Source organism: Neolamprologus multifasciatus, chromosome 5, assembly GCF_963576455.1.
Source record: "Neolamprologus multifasciatus chromosome 5, fNeoMul1.2, whole genome shotgun sequence".
In the NCBI taxonomy this organism is placed as follows: Eukaryota; Metazoa; Chordata; class Actinopteri; order Cichliformes; family Cichlidae; genus Neolamprologus; species Neolamprologus multifasciatus.
In genome coordinates this window covers 32,887,511-32,913,481 of record NC_140443.1, presented here as the reverse complement: position 1 = coordinate 32,913,481, position 25,971 = coordinate 32,887,511, and the positions used below count along the sequence as shown (strand labels likewise).

The 25,971-nt window shown below is 41.5% G+C and overlaps 1 protein-coding gene across 1 annotated transcript; it reads left to right on the top strand.

Moving 5' to 3' along the window:
* Positions 1–1,960: 1,960 nt before the first annotated feature.
* On the top strand, positions 1,961–25,253 carry LOC146519147 (carbohydrate sulfotransferase 11-like). Its single transcript, XM_085160854.1, has 3 exons — positions 1,961–2,549; positions 17,563–17,642; positions 24,211–25,253. The coding sequence occupies exons 1-3, from the start codon at positions 2,456–2,458 to the stop codon at positions 25,054–25,056; spliced, it is 1,020 nt and encodes a 339-aa protein (XP_085016980.1). The 5' UTR covers positions 1,961–2,455; the 3' UTR covers positions 25,057–25,253.
* Positions 25,254–25,971: the final 718 nt, after the last annotated feature.

Below are 25,971 nucleotides of genomic sequence, written 5' to 3'. Positions count from 1 at the left end.
CTTTCTCATTATTATCATTATTAAAAAAAAAATAATAATTTATGGATCCAGTAACAGATTTACACGAATGTGCTTTTACAAGACCGATCAGCTGGAGAAGAAGAAGAATTTTTAACATCACAGTTTTGTATGATAGCAGCTCAGTGGACCAAAGGTTAAAGGTATCATCTCTGTTATTAAAGCAAAAGACTGGTTATCCCCTGTTAAGGTACTGTGAGGTCAGTATATATGGACAATGACTTATTCTTTGCAATTTTGCCTCTGTACACCACCACAGGGAATTTTAAACAATCAAATTCAGTTTTAATTCAAGGTTTAATAACAAATGCATTTCATTAACTATTTAAGAATTACAGGCATTTTTATACATAATCTCCCATTTTCAGATGCTCAAAGGTAATTGGACAACTGACTGACAAGCCTCAGGTGAAGCCTCCTTACTTGTTGTTCCATGGCAAAATAAACAGATAAAAGATCTAAAATTGGTTCAAAGTTTTGAACTTGCCTCTGGTGGCTGTACACTGGAAGTATGGATATGATGTCTGTGAAGGAGAACATCACTAGGCTGAAACACCAAAACAAACCAATCGAGCAGATCACAAAAACTTCAGGAAATTTTAGGAATAGAAATTTAGGCGTAAATAGCTGGTAGAGCAGATCATCTGCTAATCGGAAGATTGGTGGTCCAGTCCCTGGCTGCTCCAGTCTACATGTCAAAGACAGGCATGTTGTGAATGGTAGATAGAAAACACTTTGACAGAAAGACTATAACAAAAAGTGCTTGTATGGATGGGTGAATGAGGCAAGTTGTGTAAAGTGCTTTGAGTTCTCAGATAGAGTAGAAAAGTGCTATATAACCTTCTTAAAAAGAAGGAATGAACTTGTCAGTATAGCAACACCACAGAAACCTGAAGTGGATGATGACAGAATTATTTCCATCGTTAAGGAAAATAACTTCAGAACATTTAGCAGTAAGTCAGGAACGCTCTCAAAGAGGCTGGCATCTTAGTGTCAACATCTATGATTAAGTCTACAAACCACTCAAGAACAGTATCACTGTGCAAGCATTTTTAGATGTTGCCAAAAAATAAAAACATAACAAATAAAGAAAAAATATCTAAACATGTTCAGTGGTACAAAATTGACTTGCTGCAAAATGAGTGGAAAAGCTTGGAGAAGAAAAGGGGCCAATGGTGATCTGAAGCATCCTGTATGGTCTGTTAAACATGGTAGAGGAAATTTCAGTCTCCCAATCTCAAAACGACAGAGCATTGTTTTGCAGTTATTACATACTGCAAAACAAAACTGAAGGCAGAAAGACCCACAGACAAGCAGCAACTAAAGGTGGCTGTAGTAAAGGCCCAACAGAGCTCCGCAAGAGGAGAGCCAGCATTTTGTGATGCTCATGGTTTCTAGACAGGCAGGTTTTGCATTTTCTCATTTAAAACAGTCCTTATTATCTCCTTTTCTAAATGTTGTTTTTTCCATTTACTTTTGATCCTCTGGAAATGGGGGGTGGGAACTGATTTTTATAGACCAGTCCCCCACTCTGAATTGGAAAAAGAACCACACTTTTCCAACACATCTAACATTTCAGGCTATATGAAGGCTTTCTCTGGGTGTTTCTTTGCTATTCTTAAAATTTAGTCTTGTCCCAGCATCATAAAAACCATGTCTGAAACCAGTCATGTCTTTAATATTTCTGGTATTAAATTTTGTTCTATTTGTACGAAAATTTTACACAATTTTTAAAGACTGAAATTCAGCAAGCTTTTAAAATCTAAGGTTTGAAATTTATAAAAGATGCAAGACTCTTATTCTGAAATGCCTCTAGAAGCGTTTCCACCAATGATATAAATTTTTTTTTTTTTTAAATCAATTTCACATTAATGAATTGTAAACCGGTTTAGTCCCAACCCCACAGCAGATTTCATACTGTCTGTATAGAAGTTTTACTTTGAAAGGTCTCCCCGGAACCCGCCCTTCTTCTGAAACGTGTCGCTTATTTCTCGACCACCGGGTCGTTGAGTGGTTGGACCCTTTCTGTGTCCGTGGGGAGAAAGGGGTTAAGCGGACATTTGGAAAGACCCTGTCGTGGCGTATAAAGGGCCCGTTACCCACGCAGTCCGGCGGCCTGTGTTGGCACTACAGCGGCAGTGATGCAGCCTTCTCCGTCGTCTCTACAAAGGCACACAGAAACGCGTCGGTAACCGAGAGAGACACGGCAGACCAGCGGAGTCTGCCGCCCGGGGCCCCCCTCGTCCTCCCTCACCGCTGCCTCCTCCTGACCCGGCATGCGAGGATGTCCAGGAAGATAAGAAGCGGCAAAGGTCGAGCAGCGAGCCGGATCGATGCTCCCACGGCCGGTGAAGTAGACTCGACAAAAACCGTGTAGTTCGCCTGAACCCTGGCAGGATTGGGCTCGGCTCCTCGGTGGCTTCCAGAGACTCTCAGGATGAGGAAACCCAGAGTGATCCGGATGGTTTTTGCCTTGTCCCTGGGATGTTTCGTCATGGTCATATTCTACTTTAACAGCAGTCTGAAGCCAGGTGAGTATAAATCCCATAAATACACAATATTTCCCCCTCTGCTGTGCTTAAACTTGCTTCCACACCCTGCCATCGGAGCGCTCATTCTCCTGCATCCCCGCTCTGTCTGCCTGCCGCTGCGCTAAGAATAAAACTAAAGCTAAAACATTAAACATTAGAAATTAAGCGCCCCATGAATAGTTTACACAGACGTCCCAAGCTGACACCTTTCAAGCAAAGCAAATATTTCATCACTTTTATCAGTTCATCTCCATCCATCTGCAAATGACTCAAGTATTTAAATATGAGGTTTTTTTTTCTTTTATCAGTAACAAAAGAAGTTTGATTAGATATTAATTTATAAGTCTTTCTAAATTTAAAATCTCATATGATGTATAGTCCCATAAAGGGTTGTGTGTTTGTGAGGATCTCTTGTGTGGAGACAAAAGTGTATCTGATGCATGGGCTCTAGTTTAAAGTGTCCAGCAGACCAGCTGGTCCTTTTCTGTTGGCATATGGGTTTGCCCATGCCTTCATAATAAAACCCATTCATAACCCGCTGTGTTAATGGGTTGTGGCATACTTGTAATCCAATACACATATCAGTGAAGTGCATGAAAGCAGGCTATTGAGACATTCTTAGCCCAGCTATAAAGGATTTTTTTGTGCGACTTGTTGGTCTTTGTCATTCCGATACTAAAGCGTGGACTCCAGCCCATTGTCATTTCACCCCGTTGTGCTCCATCCCGATGTCTTTATTTTCCCGTGAAGCTCAGATCTAAATTGAGGAACAGGAGGAAAACTTCCATTAGCAGAGTGTTTAGCGCAGTGTTTCCTCAGCTACAGGGAGGAGGGCTGGGAGCAGACGCAGCTGGCTGGCAGTGGGGTTGTCCCTTCGGTGGGATCTGCTTCCCTCTGCCACATACAAAGGCCTCTTTCACACGTGCTCAGCTGTATTAGGGGCCTAAAAATTGTAGGTATAGCCCATATTGTGAGGTGGATTCACGTTTAATGGCGATCCCAGAAAGTTTGGGTGTGTGACATGTCCATAAGTAACTTGTGACCTTACTGTCAGTGTAGTGTTACACTGTTAAAGTCAGGGTTATCGGTGATGATAGCGTGACTGATATGCTTTCTGTCAGTAGGATAACGTGTCAGTGTGGTGGGTGTGATTGTGTAAGATACAGTCACAAACCGTTACAGGTGTGTGGTGGAAATCAAAATCAAGGGTGTGGTTCTTCGGAAATGATGCGATAGTGCTGCAAGATGGTCTCAACATGCAGTTGTAAAAGAATAAAGTAACAGTCTGTGCTGTTTAGTGTCTTTACATTAAATGCAAAAAATGTGATGTTTGCATTTACAGTAGGATCTCGCACTCGCATTGCTTTTGATTTGATGGTCATACTCTGAAAATGCAACACTAAAAGCTTGAGGAACTCGTAATCATCCAGGTAGAAAATCCCAGAAAGTTTTTCGTAACCAAGTTTCTTCTTCAGCCTCACCTGCATTAACAATAAAGTTGGATAATAATTGAAACAAGCACCACAGCCAAACAAAGAGCCAGAAGATCAGTTTCATGATCATTATTATGCAAAGCGCCATGACCATTGGTCAGTGGCCACGTGTACTTAAATCACAGCAACGTAAGATGGTGCAAAATGTACTCTTAGCCCCCTTCACCGTGAACGTAAATAGGAAATAACCGCCTCTAAACTGATCAGAGGGTTTCCTCATCATCTTACAAATCTGTGTTCATCTAAAAGCTTCTACTGCTTAAAAATGCCTCCACCGCCAAAAAACTTGCAACATTAGACCTCCCCAAACCAAATGTTGTATTATTATTATTATTATTATTATTATTGTACCTTTTCTGTGGTACATCCATGTATACAGAAAACAGTTGTCTTTGAGAAAGCACTTGGCAACAGTGGGGATGAAAAACTCACTTTTAACAGGAAGAAGCTTCCAGGATTCATGGAGTGGGGTGCCACTGTTAGCTGGGCCAGCTGTGGATCAGGATCATGAAGCTATATGAATATTGTCTTTCAATATTGCTCTGAAACATGGTGCTTGTTGTTTTGACAGTATTACAGAAAGCTTTATCGCGCCAGTCCAAAGGACTAACAAAAAATGTGTCCTTGATAGCACTAGAGGCTAAGGTACTGCTATCCAGACACAGCAAATTCAAATTAAGAGATAGAAAATCACAGATAATCGAGGCCTTTGTGACATGTTTTTAGTGCCAGCTTCATAGATTAACAAAACTATGTTTCATCTGCATGTCAGTGGAAATGTGTATATATTTATTTTAGCAGGCGATCCCTTAGAACTTCATAACTAACCTTTGACTTGACATTTACATTTGTGACTTCTAGATAAAAACATTGGTTCATCTGTGTGCACGTTCTCATGTAGCTATACTGGACAAATTGCTTTTGCTTCATTGTAACTAATAAAAAAGGGAGACATGTCCTAGCAGGAAAAGCAGGGGTGTGTTTAGTGACAGTAATGATGGTTTGCTGCTCGGTGATATAATGACTTAACGAAGCCATCGGCGATGTTACTGGCCACACCTCTGCTTCGCCTTCGTGGGAAAGTCAGTGTTGGTGTGGAAGAGCAGCACACTAGAGCTGTCCCATCAAAAAGTGGCACTGCAAGTTTAATTTTTTATGTCCTTGTTAAGTAAGCAGGTCTTAAAACAGCGTCATACCCTAGTCGCTTGAAAAAGAAGGTAGCAATCTTGATCAGTCACCATTCATTTAAACTGGCTTTTTCACAAGGTTGTGAGTTTCGCTGTATAAAAGAAAGGGGAGCGCTTGATTCGTTACAGGTCCAAACGAGAGCTTTGTAGCCAGGATAAATGCACAAAAGCAATTGTTTCCTCACCAGCTACAAAAATCAGCACTGAATGTTTTTCCAGTCCGATCGACAGTGCAAACCCCCCAAAATTAAAGATGCTTTTATTTACGTTTATTGTAAATTGCTATTGTGTATTCATTTGCCTTTGTGAGTCAATTTCGATGTAATAGGTTTACAACCAGTTCTTTGATGAGACACATGGCATAAGTGCAAACATTCCTAGATGCTGCCTCTGTTTTTTTTTGGGGGGGGGATTGGCTCCACGTATTCCGAACACACCTGGAATGCAGCTCACGCACCGACCATTAAACCTGCCTGTCTGCTCTAAGTGAATCTAAATTGGTTTCAGATATGCAGTTAGGGGAGGTGAAGCAGCTCTAACTATCTGGGGTAAAGGTCAGAGTGTTTTTAGGCGACGTGAAGCTGAAGGAGAACAGCCGCATAACAAAGGAACATAGTGCCAAGTCAGAGTTAGCATAAAATTACAGTGCTTGGAAATGCAGTGCTAATCCAAATTTAGGATAATTGCATAGATGCAGAGTGGCTTTACTGTAACATCCTGGACAGAAATAGTTTTTCCAAACACAAGTTGCCTTTCATGCTGCAGAAACTTAACCCTTTGTGACGTCTTCATATCCGGTCTTTGAAATTCACATCTGTTTTAGAAAAGCTGACTTTGTAAGATGGGCTTATCTGTCAGCGTGAGGTGTCTTTACTACAGTGGCCACTATGATTTCGCCTTTGGGCTTTTAGACGCATTGACTGACGAGGAAGAAGTATATCATAGTCTGGAATGTGGTGTATGTTACAGCACAGTGAGGGACTTCTCCGTTTGTTTTCCTGGGAGTAAAATCCAGGAACATCACACATACAGATGTGAGCTGACTGCTATGAGTGTAGCTAGTTGTAGCTGTTTAATCACAAACAGAGCCTGAGACTATTGTGGGGGCCTCGGGGAAGCTGTTGTTAGTCATGTACTGGAGACTTACTCCCATCTCATACCTTCCTTGTCTAGGCTTGACTTGAGGCCACAAAAGTCATAAAAATTGGCTTCCCAGAACTCCGTCGGAGCACTGACGAAATTGTTGCGACGTTCTTTGAAACCTAATTTTCAGACATAGTCACTTGTGGATGAGACATTATCCAATTAAAAGCAGACACATTCACACGGGAACAGCGTGTGACCTGATCTTCGTATGCTGCGGCGTGCAGTTGCCAGTTGAAATCGCTCGCTCCTCCTGGCTGCTGTCAGATCCCCGTCCGTCTGTGGTGACATGGGGGTCGGGGTGGTCCTGCTGTTCCAGCCTGTTCTCCAGCCAGCTGCATATTCATGAAACGGCACAGCAGGAGCTGATAGCACAGAAAGTACTCTGGAGGAACTTTTTCAAAATTACATTAGGACCATCTGCTTTCAGAGCCCGTATCCTCAAGTGATTTGATTTTTCTGGTTTGTCCTTTCGCAATTAAAGTTACTGAATAAGTCTTCTGCTCTACTGTTTCAATCCAAGTGCTCTGTGGTAGCCAAATAATTCAACTCATCCCCACTTTGGTCCAGACTAAATTACACTGGCAAATATTGTCTGGGTTAGGGTTGTTCTGGTTAATTTTAGTCACGCTTGGTTAAAAAGCCCACGCAGAGCCAGGCTTTTATTATTCCTCACTCAAAGAGCAACAAGAGACATGACATCATGTACAGGTACATGTTTCTACATAAATTTTACATATACAGGTGCAATGATCTTTTCCTCTTTATCAAGCCTTTTCATAAGGCATATATGATATATAGTGATCATATAGTATATATAATGGAAGTAATAACTTTTTAAAAAATATATTATTTTTATGTTAAGATAATAAGTGGGTATACAGAGGGCTGTCACTCCTGGATTCCTATTGCAAATTGATTAGAATGCATGTCCATGCACGTTAGGCTTATATGTGGTTGTAAATTGGCTGGTGGGATCGTTAATGTTAATCTGAGGTAACTAAAGTTCCTAAGTTTATACAATGAGGTGATGGTGTAGAGTGCTTGGAGTGATCAGGAAGACTAGAAGAGTGCAGAATAAATACCAATCTATTTGATTGTGTTTACTAATGCATGCAGTGTTTGTCACAGTAAAGTTACTGACCCTAATGTATGGTAGACATTCAGTGTCCTCAGATGATGAACCTTAATAACTTGAATCACCCAGTAAACAGTAGGGGTGCAACGATACTCATATCGATATTGAACCGTTGGATACAGTGCTTTCGGTTCGGTACGCATATGTATGAACAATACAATTTTTTTTATTTATTTTATCAACTTTTCTTCTGACGATGCTGTCTGTGTTGAGCGCTCAGTGGATCTGCGCTCGACAGTGCAGCCTAGGCAGAGTAGTCGAACGCAGATTCACTGAGCACAGAGCAAGCTAGCGAGACAGAAGTTAAGCTCTCGTTGCAACATGGCAAATTGAACCTCCCCCACGCTAATTCAGATGTGGCGTTTGGAACTATTTTGGTTTTCATGTGAGGTATGACCCTGAAGGTAAGTGCGTCATGGACAAAAGTAAAACAGTATGTCGGATGTGCCACGCAATGCTCAATTACATGGGTGGGAACTAGTGCGTTAGCGCAGTTAGCTCGTTAACATGTTGGCCGTGCGATCCGCGGTAGCTCGTTAACGGAGATTTGCCGTGTTGTGGCGTTAACGTCATTTCAACGAGATTAACGCTGACAGCACTAGTGGGAACACAACGAATATGACTGCACATTTACGCTGACACCATCCTAGTGCAGGGGTGTCAAACTCAAATACACATTGGGCCAAAATTCAAAACTGGAACAAAGTCGCGGGCTAACGTCAATATTTATTGAAATATATTTATTCCTCTAGATATAAGAATGAATCTTTTCTTATGGACTCAAACACGTTTTGCTGAAAAACTGAATATGGAACAAGCAAAGCTCAATACTAAACAATATATATATTAGCTGTATAATACCAGTAGGCCAGCTCTAATAGTAATTTGGTATGGCTTCGCGGGCCAAATGTAATTGGCCAGAGTTTGACACCTATGTCCTAGTGCAAAGACAAGTGGAAGCAGACAAAAACAACAAGCACGCATGCTACAAACTTCACCCAAGTCATTTAGACAGCCGTTAGCACATGATTCTCCTTATGGGGACTTGATATGTTTAATATGCTGCTGAGAGTACAGCCCAGAAGAAGCGTATAGTATAGCTTTTATTTTGGAAAGAGACATTTCTCTGTAATAAACTCTCTTTTCCAAAGATGAGTGATTTCTCGATCAGATAGTTTTATTTAATTTTATTACTTTGATGTTTCAGCAACATTAAATTTAAAAACTGTACTTTTCAGTTAAAATATATATTTATAATTTTAATAAATGACAAATTAAAAAAGCATGAACATTTTTTTTGTATCAAAAAAATATCGAACCGTGACACCAAAGTATTGAACCGAACCGTGAATTTTGTGTATCGTTGCACTCCTAGTAAACAGCTGTCATTGTAGGATCCTTCCTCATTTTTTATGTAGTATAAAACAGAAAACTCTAACACCAGGCTGTTAAGGTCCATTAGTGAATTTAACCATCATTGCTTTTGCATATGAAGAAAGTCGGCGGTGCCTAGACCCACGGGAGATTCAGTTTAAGTTAAATGGACCTCAGGATTGTACTACACTGGTGAAACATGCAGTCGGGTCCGTATTTTCCTGAGTGATGGATATTTCTCTTTACGGTTAAATATTTGTCTATTGTCACTGTTTCCAACTGCTCAAATGCAGATGTGATGGATTTTAGTCAGCCAGCTAATGAGTCGCCCCACAAATGCACATTAAACTCTTTTACGCTTCTGCACAGGATCATAGGGACTCCTGGATCTGCAGACATTCTTCTAAATCTCCGCAAACAGACAGTACACCACCCACATGCTCCTGCCTATGCACTAACACCCTTTTCACACACACATTTGTGGCCTAAAAGGATCAGGCTTTCCCTTGTACAGCGTCAAAGCTACTCTTTGGCAAGTCAGGTCAAGGAAGGGGGGGGGGGGGCAGCAGTTTTCCCAGCGGGACCTAAACACAGAGCTCATTTCATGGCTCGGACAGCAGGAACACACATCGGCCTTTCTATATTTTGCATTTCCCCAGCATTTGGTTCCGTGCGTACCGTAAGGAATGCTGTAGGCTTTGGGGTCCAGACAGGGTTAAACCAACAGGACGACGTCTTCCTTTGAGTCTGCCTTAGCTGGGGTTGGTGAGTTTCAGACGTCTTGTATCAGTGGAGGAGTTAAGAGCAGCTGAGACACTGTTTTGTTAGAGTGGTACACGTTTATAACCAGCAGCTTTTTTTCCCCTTCTAATGGCAAAACATAGCACACATTTTTCCACCTATATCTATGCTGTGCAGTGTGTCCTAGTGTCTGCGCCCAGTCCTCTGATATCCAGCTATTCTGACATTTTAAACAGTTTCTGGATATTTTCACCTGCCCCCCTTTTAAATACCTCCTGACAAAACTTGGACTGTAAATTTCCTTGCTTGCTAATTGATGCCAAGTTAGCAGATGACAGATGAGACAAACCTTTTCAGTGTGCCGTCTCACCCTGTTGCTGAAACACTCGGTTTTCCAGGTGTTTGTCAGCTTCTGAATCATTTCAGCCGCTGCCTCTCTGTTCCATTTAAGGGCTCTCTTTGGGAGGGGTCGTAATGAAATGTGTTTAGAAAACAGGTCAGATAAATTGGTGCGCTGTGGCAGAATGATCTCCTCACCTCGGCAGCTCAAGGCAAAAGACAAAGCCTCCTTTTGGCAGCAGCATCCGGCTGCATGTGACGCTCTTGATTCCAGTAATAAGGCATCATCTGGCTTTTTGGCAGAGGTGAATCCACTAAATGAGAAGATTATTTATGTGTCAAAAGAATTGATGCTGATTACTGTGAAGCTTGCTTCTTATGTAGAAATCTCTGAGTGTTTGCTGTGATCAGTGATATTCTTGGTATTGCAACAGCTAAGTACTTTCTAAGTGTTTTCCCAGGCTGTTTGCCTGGTACTTCTACGTTTGCCTATGTCAAACCAGGAGCCAAGTTAATGTTGAGTGTTGGGTGCTGCACACTCACAGCAACTTTTTATCTCAAGGTGATTGCAAAGGTCGGCTGGTAGGAAGAAACCTTTCTGCAAACTGAGTCTGACTTTAACTAATGGCAATCACTCTGTAAGATTGTTGAAGGTTTGCTGGTTGGCTTTTGGTTCTAATCCACTAGAAAAAGAAGGCTGCTCAGCGCGATTCTAATTGCTAATTTAAATTGTTGAATTTCTGTCTATATAGAACCAAATTGCGTGTAATGATATCAGACTGATAGCACAAGCTCTGTCTCATGGCAACATTTACAGCAGGTTTTAGTAACATGGTTGGCATGCTTGACAATCTCATTTTGCAACAAAGTAACTGAAATTAAATAAGTAAATCTTATTGGATTAACACATTGCATAGTATGGGCCAGTAATATTGGCCTGCAGGTAAACCAGTTGGCTGTTTGTACCTCGACGGTGTTCCTATGGTCAGGAAGTTTAGTGTGGAACTTTGTAAAACTCCACTTTTGGTGGTTAAAGAGCGACCACCACACCGTTTTCAGCTGGTCAAGGTGTAAACGATTGTAAAATGTGACGCTAACACAACAGTCATGTTCAACTGTTGAAATCCTGCTTATCAGTAAATCCACAAACTGCCAAGTTTGATATGAGCCAATGCTGTCCTGTCTGAATTCAGACAAACGGTGCTTCAAAGACTGGACAGAAGACCACGTGCAGATTTGTTGACATTGACCAAATTTGACTGAAAACAGAACTCACTTTAGTAAAATAAGTGCAGTTTTTTAGGTGTTTTGGGGAAATGGCTGCTTCATTTAAGTTCCATGGGTCATTCCACAAAATGCAATACATCATTTTTTGGCTTTTATAAATTGGTCCTGAATAACTTTAGTTGCAGCCAGACTGGGAATTTTGCCTCTAAACTGGGTGCATTCAAGTTAAGTGGGAAACACTGTAAACTGTTTTAATGGTTGCTGTCTGGGTAGAAGCCAGTGCAAGCTAACACTGGGCAGCTTATATTTCTATTGAACTGAACATTAACATTTAGTGTTATATCTGTGGTAGGGCTGAATGATTATGGTCAAAGTGATCATTTTGATCACTTGTTAGTCAGTATTGGTGTTTATTCACTTGGTTTGAGTGAATCTTTGGCAAAGATGTTGGTGACGTCAGTGCATCTTTGTGAGCGCTGATGCACAGTATGCATGCTCGCTTTAATGGACTTTTATGGAGCTGATGTTGGACAGTTCACGTCAGCAGCCATGTTTTTGTTTGTTTGTTTTGGCCGAGTTTTATTTAGAACTGCGGTTTTTGGTGTTTTTTTTCAGCCAGCTGATTGCTTAGGAGTATTTCCGAAAAATGGATGATGATGAGCCACTTCGAGGCATGAGTGTGGCAGACATTTGAATTCTGTTGTATATCTTTGAACGTAGTCTTACTAGTCCAGGACACTTCAGAACGGCTGTGACTGTCACATGCTGGCATGCAGTCAGAGGAGCCCTTGATTTGCTTTTTGCTTTGCATTCTATTGGCTGAGCACATATTTTAAATATTATGTGATCGTGTTCATTTAACTGTGGGAAGCTAAAATCATGATCAAGATTAAAATTCCATTAACTGTGCAGCCTTAATGTGTGGTGAGAGTAGGGATGGGTATCGAAAACCGGTTCTTGTTGAGAACCGGTTCCCACTGTTTCAATTCCTTGGAATTGTTTGCCATTTTTGCAAACGATTCCCTTATCGATTCCAGTCGCCCCGAATGACGTCACCACGTTGCGGAGCGTCATTTACCTGGCAGGAAACACGGCGCCTAAGCGGCTCAAACGCTCAAAAGTTTGGTTATACTTTACGAGAACGGATGACAACAGGGCAACCTGCAATACTTGCAAAGTAGATATTTCATTTAAGGGAGGAAACACTACGAATATGCAAAAGCATTTGCTCACAAAACACACGATGACCTTAAATGAATGTCGTGTTTTTAATTCCGCTCCGGACTCGTGAATCTCAACCCAGCAGCAGCGGTAACGTTTGCACGTCCTCTCCCGTTAATGCGGCAGGTAAATAATCAACTAACAGTGCATATTATGTTAGCGCGATCTGCCTTATTACAAAACCTGCCATTACTGTGCATTTAGGTGACCATGATGAGAGAGACAGAGTCTGGCTCAGATGCTGGCAGTTCTCGCTGCAGTCTACCTGTAGCGTCTCCTTTCAGGCCAGGATAGACGAATGTCACCGAGCAGTGACTAAGTTTGTGGTAAAAGGCTTGAACCCATTTGCCACAGCAGATGCCCCGATTTTCTGTAGGTGAATGTGTTTAATTGTAGGCAGGGACATTACTGGATATTCTTGTGTAATTGCTACAGAATAATTTATGTTATACTTTGTTATTGCTGCAGAAGAATATTTATTTTATTATTTTACATTTACATTTTTTTCCCCCGGGATCCTGTGACACCCCATTGAAGAGCCGTAGGCTGTGGTCTCTTGTTACTCCTAAATTTCTATCTTGTTCAAAGAGAAGATATAAAACAAAGTTCTAAGCTAATCGACCTTAGTGTTCTCCTTTTTTAAAAAAGAATCGATAAAGAATCGAATCGTTAAATGGAATTGGAATCGTGAAAATCTTATCAATACCCATCCCTAGGTGAGAGTGTTGGCCAGTTGTAAAAGATTGCAAAATGAGGCGGCTGATGCAACAGTCATGGTCTACTGTTGCAGTCCTCCTTATCAGTAACTGCACCTGGCATGCTTGATATAGACAACGCTACGCTGACCAGATTCATACATTATGTTAATAAGTACATGGGGATGGAGTGTGCATGTTGGAATGCAAGTGTATATATGAAAGTGTCTGAAATAAGACGGGCACTGTTATATGATCTTTATACAATACTGTTGCACAGCTTCAGCATTTCTCTAGTTACTCTCACCTGCTGTTAGAAGCTAGTAAAGACCTGTGATTTCACTTGTATGATCGACTGTGTGTCTCTCGCAGGTATTCTCAATGATTCTGTATAGGAAGCTCATTACTGCATGCTGGGCTGCCTGCAGTGAGCGTGTTTACAGCTCATAACCAGTTTGCCATGAGTGGCCTGACCACACCACAGGGAGGAGAGAGCTGCACATATGTGGTCACTTGAGTCTCACAGTAGCCTGTGCTCAATAGTGTTGGGCCTGTGCAGTTCATTTTCCACCATTACAGCATCATTGTCTCCAATTAAAGCAGCTAATTGGTGACAAATCCTGAGCTTTTGTCAATCTAATTGTCTCCAGATGACAAATGTTGCTGTTTGTGCAAGTTTGGAGCGTAATGACTGCATAAAAGGCAGACTTGTACTTAAGGTGTTTGTGCATACTGCCGTTTGAATAATGGCACAGCACAGGAAGTCGTTTGTTCAATGGGCAGGTAGTGCTGAGTTGCACTGCTCAATCTGGACTTGCAGCCACACAGCTGCTTGCAGATGTTTACTCCAGTGAAAAGCAGCCTGGCCTTGTCTCTGTGAGGAAACTGATGTCATTTCATTGCCGATGCGCTTTTAAGAGCACGTCTCTAACAGGAAGTTATGTGTTTACTCTCTAGTTTAGCAATGAGCCAGTGGCTTCAAGACAAGAGAACCAAATCCTAAAGTGGATATAATCACATACAGTTTCCTTTTGTTCAGCATGCCGTCACGGTGGATTTTAAATCAAGTGATTTTAAACTGATCACTTGATTTTTATTTTTTTATCAAATGATGAAGATGTTAATTGAAGGGACAGACTTTATTCATTCCGAACTTTATAAATAATCCCCCTTTTTCATTTGTTGAAAGTGACAGCACCTGTGGACATCATCACATGCTTCCTTCTTTGAGGTTTGCTGTTTCGGAGCATTTGTCTGAACCTGAGCCTCTTTGGACCTCATCGTGGTCCAGTGAACTGCTGCTGTGTAACACTTGAAACGCGTTCAAGTATGACTTTTATCTGCTTAGTTTGCTGTCGATAATGAGGGAACCTGCTGTTGGACTGCTTGTCAGTGAATTTCGAGCCTCTAAAACTGGGGGAGTTTGTGAAAATGGATGTAGTCATTAAACAGTTAATGTGATATTTTTCTTCACATTGTGGTTATGGAGCAAGAAGAGTTCTGGTTTCAGGAATATGAGTCAAGTTTAATTTAAATGGCAGCAAGAAGAACATTTATGGAGTTTCAGTGGATTATTGCCTGTATCGCTTGAACCTCCTGAGCAGCAAGAGGTGAACATTTGTTAGTGAAAATATGGAAATTTTGTGTGTGTGTGTACTTGAATTCCTTGAATCGTCAAACATACTGGGAAGTTCGTGAATTGAAGCAAGGTCTAACTTGTGTAGAAAGGGATCACTAATTGCAGGGATTAGTCTTCCTGGAATCGACACGCACGCTAAAAGCAAAGTTGGTTCGATGCTGGATTTTCCAGAAAGAGGCACCGATGTCACCATGAAACTACAACACTGCACCAGGTGGTCGGAGTTCAGCGAGATACTGGAAACCTAACCCTCTTCAGCTGAATCAGCAACATGAGGACTTATTCCGTGAGCTTTTCACAGCAGCTTCAGATTGCCTGATGTTTGGACAGAGCCACGCTAGCTGTTTCTTTTCCCAGTCTTCTAACGCAGCGGTCCCCAAATGACTCACGGACCGGTCGTTTGGTACCGGGTTGCGAAAGTTGAGGCTCGGGTGTGAAATGTATAGTTTTCAGGGTTTGTATCGGTTTTCAGCGTTATTTTGTTATTGTTTTTATCGTTAACTCGGTTTTCCTGGGTCTTTTCACATGTGTTGTGAATAAATTTTCTTTTTTTTCGGTACCGGTACTAGTTTTATTTTGTTGTATTTATCCGCGACACCTTAAAGGCCGGTCCGTGAAAATATTGTCGGGCATAAACGGGTCCGTGGTGTAAAAAAGGTTGGGGACCGCTGATCTAACGAAGTGCCTTCTGGCTAACTTCATAATTTAAAACACTAAAATGACTCATCTCATCTGAAGAAGGTGACAGATTGCAGTTTTATCTTCAAGCTAACACTTACTGGCTAAACACACCAGAATACATCTGCGTTTCATTTAGGGAGCGTGCGGTTTTTCATAAAAGAACATCTGATGAAGCGGGGCTATCTGTGTTTGTCTCTGAGGAAAAACCAAATAACCTCCACACTACGCTGCAGATGGAGTGAAGATATGGCTTTTATAGAAAGTGACTACTTCCACCACATGCAGATCAGATGGAAGTGTCTCTCTCAGTAACTCAGTCTTGTGAGTGTTGATTGTAACCTTACATCTGTGGCTGGAAAGCTGTGCTCCTGTGGGGATGTTCGTAGTATGTTGGAGTCCTGCTGCTCCCTGTTGTGTCAGTGTGATGGCATCAGCCACACAGGGGTAAATTAGTCCATTTTTTTACTTTATTAGTTTGCTTTTGGTTAAACCTAACACTGGTATTATGAGGCGCGCACATAGTAACATTGTGTGGTTTTTCTAAAATGTTTTGTTATATTAATTATGTTTCTCTTTCTTTGAGTTACCTGGGTTTGGGCGGTGGCTGTTTCCTGCCTGGGCAGAAGGTGTGGCTGAGGACTCTGGGAACAAAATTCCTGCTCAGCTGGACCAACCATGGGCTTACCAGGAGCAGGGGTGTTTTAGGTTTAGTTAGGTTATTCTGTGCTTAGTTAATATTAGTGTGTTTTTGTTTTCCCTCCTAGTGTGTGTAAATGGTTTGGCCAAATCATTATAAAAGCTACCCTCATGTGTCTTTGTAATTAGGTCAGTTTGTGAGTTAAGTTGTGTCTCACTTTGTTTTGTTTAAGTTTCTGGAAATTCCTTTTCGTAGAGTTATATTTAGTTGACCTCTTTTATGGGCCTGCTAAGTATGTTTTTGAATTTTGTTAATTTTGGACTTTTTGAGGGTTAAAATAAAGAAAACCCTTTTTGAAGATACTTTTTTTTGCCTGTGTCCTCTTTGCTTTGGCTGCTTGGTCCCTCACAGTCAGCGAGTCATGGTTCAGCAGCGTGGTGCTCATCTCTGCTTTCACTGCAGGCAGGTTGGAGTGCAGAATACGTGATGGTAGATGTTGTTCTGAGAGCTCGTTTTTATTTTTCTAACTATGATTAAACTGTTTGAGTTGGAGTGAAGCAACCACTGCCTTTTCAAAACAGGCCGCACGCCTTTGCATCTTTTTTGTCTCCAACAAAGGCCTGCAGCTTTTAGGAGGAACAGATCGACTACCTTTACCCAGATTAAATCTGAGGATCATGTGGTGAAACCCTGTACTTGTCCAATATCTGGAAGAATAATAGCTCTAAGCCAAAGGACATAAATAAGGTCCTTTTATCCTTCCTTTCAAACTTGAGTCTGACATAACGTGGAAAATGATACGTTCTGCCCGGCCAAAACTCTTATGTTCCGTTTCTAAAGCACTCGAGCAAATAAAAGCAGCGATACCATGAAAGTTTACTTTATTGTTTCAGTGCAACGTTTTTTTTGTGCTCAGTTTGTGTTAATGTTCTACAGTGCACTTTATTCACCTGTTTTATCTGTGTAATGATACACCACCCTGTATTATTACTTATGATAATGATGGTTAACACCAACAGTAGTAGTTAAATAGTAAATGAGCTGATTCTCGTGTACTGCTTGGGTTCAGCATCTTGCTTGAGGATATTTGGCTAATTATAATTTTGGCATTCAGCAATTCAGTGAATGATCAAATAAAATAATCGCGCTGCACCTCTTTATCCTCGGCCTTTGTTCCTCCCTGAAACCCTGCAGTTAGCTCACGCCCCTTCAATAAAAGCGCGAAGTCAGTGACTGATTGGTAATCATGGGATGGACACCGTCCGCCTTCTAACTCACCTCATGTTGACAGTTTGCAAATGTATCGTGCATATTTTCTTTCAAATGTGTCCACAGAAATATGAACACCAGCCAAACTACTACAGTCAAGGTCACAGGACCACATTTGGGCGTGATGACACACATTCACAAAAGCATTATTAGTGATAATTAAGCTCCATACTTTGTGCTTTGTGTGAGATACCTGTCGGAGTTGATAACCGATGTGCTTTTTCCTCAGCCTCAGAGGCGGTGGGTGAAAGCAGCAGCAGACAGAAGTCGAGGAGGAGTCCTCTACAGACGCTGTACGATGGCGATCAGGTCAGTCTAACATCATGTACACTTTAAATATTTATTTGTAAGGATTTATTCCAGGATCACTCAGGATTATTTTAACAAACTTGGCAAAGGTCATGATAAATAGTCATTTTATGATTCTTTGCGTTTCTGGGACGTTCTACGTTTGAATGAAAGAGAGCACATATAACCAGACAGGATAGGCTAAGTGTTTAATGATAAACAGGGTCTCATTTTTAATATTTAATAATAATCTTCTAGCTGTGGAAATTCAGTCCAATTTGTTGGCATAAATAAATCAGTGTCCAAAACTCTTGAGTCACAGTTGTTTATACTTTGCTTGGGAAAAAAGAAGTAGGTGGAGTGATTTACTGAAACATGCAAACATACATGGAAATGCAGTGTAACGGTAAAAAGAGACTTTGTACAATTCTAACAAGCTTGAAAGTCCACATTTGGTGTGACCGCCTTTATTCTTCAGAACAGCTGGAACGCTAATGAATGCTTTCTTACAGGTGACTTCAGAAATAGTTCTGCAGGCTTCTTGAAAGACACTCAAAAGCTCTTCTGTGGATGTTGGCTGCTTTTCACTCTGTGCTCATGTGGTCACGATGATCCCACACTGATTCAGTCATGTTGAGGTCCGGGCTTTGGGGAGGCCGATCCATGGCTGACAGAAGGTTTTTAAGGAGCTTGGAAAGAAAAGCGTCTGGACGTCTTTAAGTTTCCTTGAAGATGTTTCACCTCTCATCTGAGAAGTTTCTTCAGTTGGAAAAGCAGCTGGTGGAGAGTCTCAGTTTTTAAGCCCTATGGGAGTGTCCCTAAGTGGGTCATGGACCCCCCTATACACCACCACACCAACTAGGGAGAGACAATCAGAACAATATTGTCAAAAACAAAACTCCTAAACACAAACTTAACATCGTGGTGTATTAGAGGTGGGAATCACCATACAACTCACAATACGATATTATCACAATACTTAACGCACGATACGATATTATTGCAATTTTTAAAAATATTTTGTGATATTCAGATTCTGTACATAAAGGTAAACTTTATCAATATTCATTTTATCTAATATGAAAGTCTCACACTCAGTCTTTCTCTCATTTCAGTTTGATTGTTGACAAACTGAACGGTTTGTATTACAGTCTAGTCCAACTTAACTGAATCAACCATCTGGTACAATTATAGCTATTCTGAACTATGCAATTTATGAATACTATGCAGCCCCTTCAGCAACTGAAGAATTTGAAAGTAAATTAAAACAAAATATAATTTTACATTAAATAAAAAAGTTTTAAACTTAATTAAAATAAAACATGTCTTAAATTCAAATAAGTAAACTGTCATGTTTATTGCTGCCATAAAAAAGTTAAACACATTTGGACAGTGAAGGAATGTCAGGATTCTTGCTCAGAAAAAGGATCAACATGCTCTGAAGTCAGAGCACAAAAACCTTTTTTGTAACAAAATATCGATTTCTGCTGTCCCCGTATCGATACATTATTAGCAAACAAAATATCACCACACTACACAGTATCAATTATTTTTCCCCCCACCTCTATGGTGTGTGCTGTACAGTGTGGCGAGGAATGCTCAGACCTCTACATCGGAGAGACCAAACAGCCACTTCATAAACACATGGCTGAACATAGAAGAGCCCCCTCCACTTAATTCAGCAGTTCAGTCCACGTTTTGCTCCGGTCCTCATAAATCTGCTTTAGCTGCATCTAAAGGAAAGTAATACCTGCTCTTTGTTACGAAATGTCTAAGAGACAAATCTCCCCGGAAATTTGTGATGTCTTGATAGTTGTGATATTTTTCATGTCATGGAGAAATACTTTGATGTACTCCCATCTGAGCAGTAAAAGAGGAGAAATAAAGGTCGGCCGTTTTCGTGGAATTAAAGACACGACATTTATAGAGGAGGATTCACGACTTTGTACAGATACTGTCAGGCAGTTAAGAGTTTTATATTTAGAGCTGCATCTGACTGCTTTTCATCCATGCACAGGTTACATAAAGCTAAAAGCAGTAGCAGGAGCCGTCCTTTATCGGGAAATACAAAAATATCACTTTTTCTTTGTAATGAACCACTTTGGTCGTTAGCAGGTTTACTGTCTGGAGTTTAGTATTAGACAGAAACATGTCCATGTGCAGCCTTTCATTTCCACTCTAGTTATGAGTTGCTTATAACAGCTGTACACAACCACTGCCTCACTGTGTGTTGACGTATCTGAACACACACTTTCATCCCCGCTTTGTTTTGACTCAAGCTCACTTGACATTAAACAGCGATGACTCAGCGTAACTTTTATCTATCAGTTTGTTCTTTGGAAACAGCTGCCATTGTTGAGTTCAATTCAGTGTTTGCTTTTTGAGGAGGCTTTCTCAGGTAAACACCCGTGGGCGGGGCTCTGAATGACCGCTTTCCTCTACGCAGACGTAAAGATGTTTTCAGCGTTCACGATCTGGGCTCTGCTATTAAATCTTCCAGCTGGTTCCAGTTAAATCTCCCTGTGAGGAGAAGGACGGTGCACATGCCAGAAAACAAACTAGCTCCAGTGGAGCTCGGTCCACTCGCTTCCAGTTGATGTCATATTTTCACTCTTCCATTTCCACTTAAACTGTTTAGCAGCAGCAGGATGCTGGAGTGAGCTTGATTAAAGTGAGGCAGATTTATTTAATTGTTTAATTCTGTAAACACAATGGGCGACTGATTCTGTCTCCATTTGTTGCTCTCTGCACATGTGCAGCAGGTAACTGGGTGAAAAGCTACGTGTAGCGGAATAGCTGACAACCTGGTGACTGGAAGAAACTGAGCAATACGATTAAGAATTGAGTGCAACCATTGCTTGCAACTTGTAAAAAAAAGTTGTAAGACTCTTTGCTGTCACTTTTTTGGGTGCAAAAATCCTCTTTTCAAACTGTTTTTAAGTCAAAGGAGCTTGCAAAGAAAAGCGTCTGGACTTCTTTAAGTTGCTTGAAGATGTTTCACCTCTCATCCGAGAAGCTTCTTCAGTTCTAAGGTCAAATGGTGGGGAGTCCCAGATTTAAACCTAGTGGGAGTTTCCCCCCACAGAGGGACAAAAGGACCCCCTGATGATCCTCTAATCGCCTGAGGCAAGGTGTGAAACTGGGTGTGGGTCCCAATCAGCCAGGGTTTCGGATGAGCTCGTTCTACGATGACCTGGATGACTGAGAACCTTCACAGACAAACTGTTTTTATGTTTTTGTGATGCGCTGCTTGTAAAAAAGTGCTTAAAGATACCAAGGAACTAAGATTTAAATTGTAGGTCGTCTGTGTAGATACAACACTGGTTGACTTGAGTAAGGTGCCTTTTTATACGTTAGTGAAGTGGGTTAACAAACCCAAAACGAGCAGCATTCCTCTAAAAAATGGTCAGGTACAAAGACTTGACTAAAATTGAGTGAAAAAGCAGCCAATGTCCATAAAAAAAATCTTTGAAAGACCTCCACAAAATCTGGATAATTATTGCTCGAGACCTCTTTTAAAAACTGTCAGGAAAGTCTGAGGCCGACCGATGGCCATTTTATAATTGCACCAACAGCTGTCACCGTCTCACCAAGCTTCTGGCTGACTGATGGTCTTGCAGCCCAGTCCAGCCTTGCGCAGGTCCACAGTCTGGTCCCTGACGTCCTTTGACAGCTCTGTGCTCTTGCTCATGATGGTGGCAGGTTGGAAAAGTTGTGTAAAGCGCTTTGAGTGCTCAGATGAGTAGAAAAGCGCTATATAAGAACCAGTCCATTTACCAAATGAAGAATGTGTGCTTTATATACATAATGAGTTGAGATCAGGAGTATTTGTAATCGCTTGTGTGCCACATAAGCCCGCAGACAGTCTGTGAAAGCCAGTATACTGGCTGGGTTATAGGGGACAACATTTCAGTTGATGAGACTACCGTAAAAATGAAAGACTGTTCATTTCGTTGAATGGAAAAAATTCAGCAGGGATTCAAATAATTATTTCCCCGAGTGTGAAAACACAGATATCTGAAAATCAGTTTTGATTAGTCCAGATGAAATTTCTACAAATAGATCAAAACACGATATCTTTAATGAATGTTTCCACACAGCAAATTGTCACTTCCACTAGCTGCTGCTCGCTCCACTTACATGTTAAAGTGTTCAGCACACTTAAGAAGACTTTGGTGTTCTTTGAGGATATTAACAGCTGTTAGTGTTTCATGGCATTCAAACCTTCAAACTATGAAATCATGCATCCTGCTCACATGAAAAGACTGAAACGGGGAGTTTCAAACGCACTATTGTGTACACACAGTGCACAAACCTCTGCTGAGAGGAAGGGTCTGTGTTGGCTCTGCAGTCAGGTGTCTGCCGCTAACCACAGAGGGTCAGGCGCAGAGTCAAGATGAGTCTCAGGGCTCCAACCACTGCAGTGGGATGCCAGGCTGAGTAAATCAAAGGAGTAAATAAGACATTTGTGCCACGCAGAGGCCAAGCTGAACTGGATGACCTGTGACTTGATTAAACTTGGGGATGGGCCATAAGTAAGACCACCAGAGGAGATAAATCTTTGAGTGCATTTTCTCTCATTCAAAAGTCCCTTGGCTGTAAGCGGCGTCCGTATATCATCATAAGGGTGGAGTGAGAAGAGCCTTTTTCAGCCTCGGATGGCGCTGCGCAAAATCGGCTAAATGTCCTTAAGCAACACTGGCTGTATCCCAATTCAGGGTGTGCAGCCTTAAAGTACGCAGCCTCAACGATCCTTAAGGGCCGTGTACTTAAAGACCGCTAAGGCCGGAAGTGCGAGGCTTGTGAAATGGGACGGTCTAGCCTCCGTTGCGCTGCCCAGGTTGCCTAGCAACCATGATACTAACAGCTGGAAACGTTTCATACAGCTTTGTTTGACAGAAATGAAGGAGAAAATCTTTTGTTCATTTGTTTGTTTGTTTCTACATGAGCTTTGATCATTTTCTAATTAAGGTCAGCTATTGAACGGCGTATATTTTAAAGTAAAGGCTTTAAAACCAAGTTAGTACAAACGTCACTAATGTCACATAACTTTGCCGACATGTGGCCAACAGTAATGTTTTAATGTTCTTCGTTATTAAACATTTGCACATAAATAAGTGACATAATATTCAGTACTTACTTAAAGTTTACTCTTCGGGCGCCCCTCATCCGCCGTTTTTTTTTTTTTTTTTGGCAAAATTATCCACACCCACCGCCGCGCTATGCATTCTGGGATATGTTGGGCCACGAAGTCTACACCGCCACATCCTTAAAATTCAGGGAAATGAAGGACGCATTTGAGGGCCACATTTCGAGCAGCCTTCGAATTGGGACAGCCTTCGTCGCGTCGCTGTGACGTAATCGGCCTTAAAATGCGGCCTTTAAGGCTGCAGGCCCTGAATTGGGATACAGCCACTGAGTTGCTGAAGGTGAAAGTGGGGAGCTTATTGGATCTGTTTGAAGCTACAAAGTTGGTCATATCTGAACTGTCCTACCTGCATTGTTCAACATTCCTTACAAATTGGACCGTAGGGAACATTGGCAATGTAGGTAGTAGAGGTGGGAATCACCATACATCCCACGATACGATATTATTGCAATTTTTTAAAATATTTTGCGATATTCAGATTCTGTACATAAAGGTAAACTTTATCAATATTCATTTTATCTAATATCAAAGTCTCACACTCAGTCTTTCTCTCATTTCAGTTTGATTGTTGACAAACTGAACGGTTTGTATTACAGTCTAGTCCAACTTAACTGAATCAACCATCTGGTACAATTATAGCTATTCTGAACTATGCAGTTTATGAAAACTATGCAGCCCCTTCAGCAACTGAAGAATTTGAAAGTAAATTAAAACAAAATATAATTTTATATTTAAATAAAAAAGTTTTAAACTTAATTAAAATAAAACATGTCTTAAATTAAAATAAGTAAACTGTCATGTTTATTGCTGCCAAAAAAAAAAGTTAAACACATTTGGACAGTGAAGGAATGTCAGGATTCTTGCTCAGAAAAAGGATCAACATGCTCTGAAGTCAGAGCAAAAACCTTTTTGTAACAAAATATCGATTTCTGCTGTCCCTGTATCGATACATTATTAGCAAACAAAATATCACGATACTACACAGTATCGATTTTTTTCCCCCACCCCTAGTAGGTAGTGTTGCTGAATCAGTGGAGTCCTCTCAAGAAGGCCAGATTCTCACGTTTGTCACATTATAACTTAAATTGTCCCATCTTTAAATCACTTTTCCTTGAGTTGAATGCCATGCAAGTCCTGCACTGATACCTGAGGAGTTGTGGGACATGAACAATCAAAGAGCCTGCGGAGGTACATTTACATGCACTCCTCCCCAAAACCAGCAGTGTAGCTATTAATAGGACAGATGCTGCAAGTTGGCTTGAACAGGGAAAAGAGCAACAGCAGAGTTTACCATGAAGAAGGAAAATTTCTTCTGGTAACTTCTGTCATCATAACTTACAATCAGTGCCATAAACTGACCTGAAAAACTCGTATAAATTGTAACTGTTTTTCTTTTATTTACTAAATGCCAATTCTCTGCAATTCCTCTCATCCCTGTAGGTTGAGTCGGCGGTACAGGCGATCCATCAGGGCAGACGGGAGCTGCTGGAAGAAGCTTGTCGCTCCTATACCCGCAAACGCAGAGTCCTCATCCCCGAGGACCTGAAGCACATCATCGTGGACGACCAGCACGGCTTGCTCTACTGCTACGTGCCCAAAGTGGCCTGCACCAACTGGAAGCGGGTGCTCATGGTTCTGACGGGCGTTGCCGGGTCCAACAGAGACCCTCTCGCAATCCCTGCCAACGAGGCCCACATCCCCGGAAACCTCCGCACACTTTCTGAGTACTCCACCTCCGAGATCAATCAGCGGCTGCGCTCATACCTGAAGTTCGTCTTCGTGCGCGAGCCCTTTGAGCGGCTGGTGTCTGCGTACCGCAACAAATTCACACGGAGCTACAACACAGCCTTCCATAAACGATACGGCACAAAGATAGTGCGGCGGCACAGGCCGGACCCGCAGCCGGAAGCTCTGGAGAAAGGAAATGACGTCTCCTTTGAGGAGTTTGTCTATTACCTCGTGGACCCAGCCACCCAGCGAGAAGAGCCCTTCAACGAGCACTGGGAGCGGGTGCACTCACTGTGCCACCCCTGCCTCATCCACTACGACGTGGTGGGGAAATACGAGACGCTGGAGCAGGACTCCCGCTACGTGCTGCAGCTGGCCGGGGTGGAGGACCAGGTCAGCTTCCCCGCCTCGTCCAAGAGCACCAGGACTACAGGAGACATGGCTGCCCAGTTCTTCCACAACATCAGCCCTTTTTATCAGAAGAAGCTGTATAATCTCTATCGCATGGACTTCCTGCTCTTCAATTACTCTGTACCAGCCTACCTCAAGTTTAGATGAGGCTGGATTTCACTCGCGCACACAGAAACTAAATTACAGAGCTTCTCCATGCAAACACTGCAAGTTCTGTTTTAAAAGAAACAAGAGCAATCCTTATCAGAGCTCCAAAGAAAACTAATTTTATTCCTGAGACAGAACATTGGATGGAGAACTCTTGAAGGAATCATAAGATCAACATTAATGCCTGAAAAAATAAAGGCAAATCCTATTGTACTGTAGTTATCGAGCAACTAGATGTTGCTCATTGCTTTTGAATGTGTGAAACCGGGTTGGGCGATATGTTGAAACTTTCCAACCGGGCCACCGTCAGTCCAACTACTGCATTGCTATAATATCTGTTTGCAATCATAAAAGAGATATTTGAGGAAAAGAAGAATCAGCTATTTGGGTTTATTATGGTTGTAACTGTCTAAGGTCTACGTCATCATACGCGATAACTCTAACCGTATATTTATGAGCGAGGCAAAACTGGCTTTTCTGTTGTCAGTCAGAATGATTCGTTTCTTTGTTCCCACTTTTCCAAATCTTGGGAGAAAAATACTCTGATTGCCTGGAGTTGGAGTTAAGGTTAGATTAAGGTCCAATAATGACAATTTAAACCTCAGACGGTTAAACCGGACAAACCAAAGGATCTAAACTAAGCAGTAAGATGAAGTGCGTCCACGCAAACAGCAGGATAACCTGCTTGCTAATTGATTAGGTTGCCCAACTGCACATGTAGTTTTTGGTCTACTTCTTTAATTTGATTGAATAATATAGATGTTTTTATTCAGTGCCAATCAATTCAACAGCAGCCACTTAAAAATGGCAAAAGTGTTTAGTGTTTTGTGAAATGTTTTCCTATACATGTACAGTATGAATTGAGGTTCGATTTAGTCTAATACGTCTCCATTTAAAAAAAGATTTCTGCTTGTA

Coding starts and splice junctions, on each gene's coding strand:
- LOC146519147 (XM_085160854.1), top strand. CDS start 2,456: ATGAGGAAACCCAGAGTGATCCGGATGGTTTTTGCCTTGTCCCTGGGA. Junction 2,550..17,562: donor TAACAGCAGTCTGAAGCCAG/GTGAGTATAAAT, acceptor CTTTTTCCTCAG/CCTCAGAGGCGGTGGGTGAA. Junction 17,643..24,210: donor CGCTGTACGATGGCGATCAG/GTCAGTCTAACA, acceptor TCATCCCTGTAG/GTTGAGTCGGCGGTACAGGC.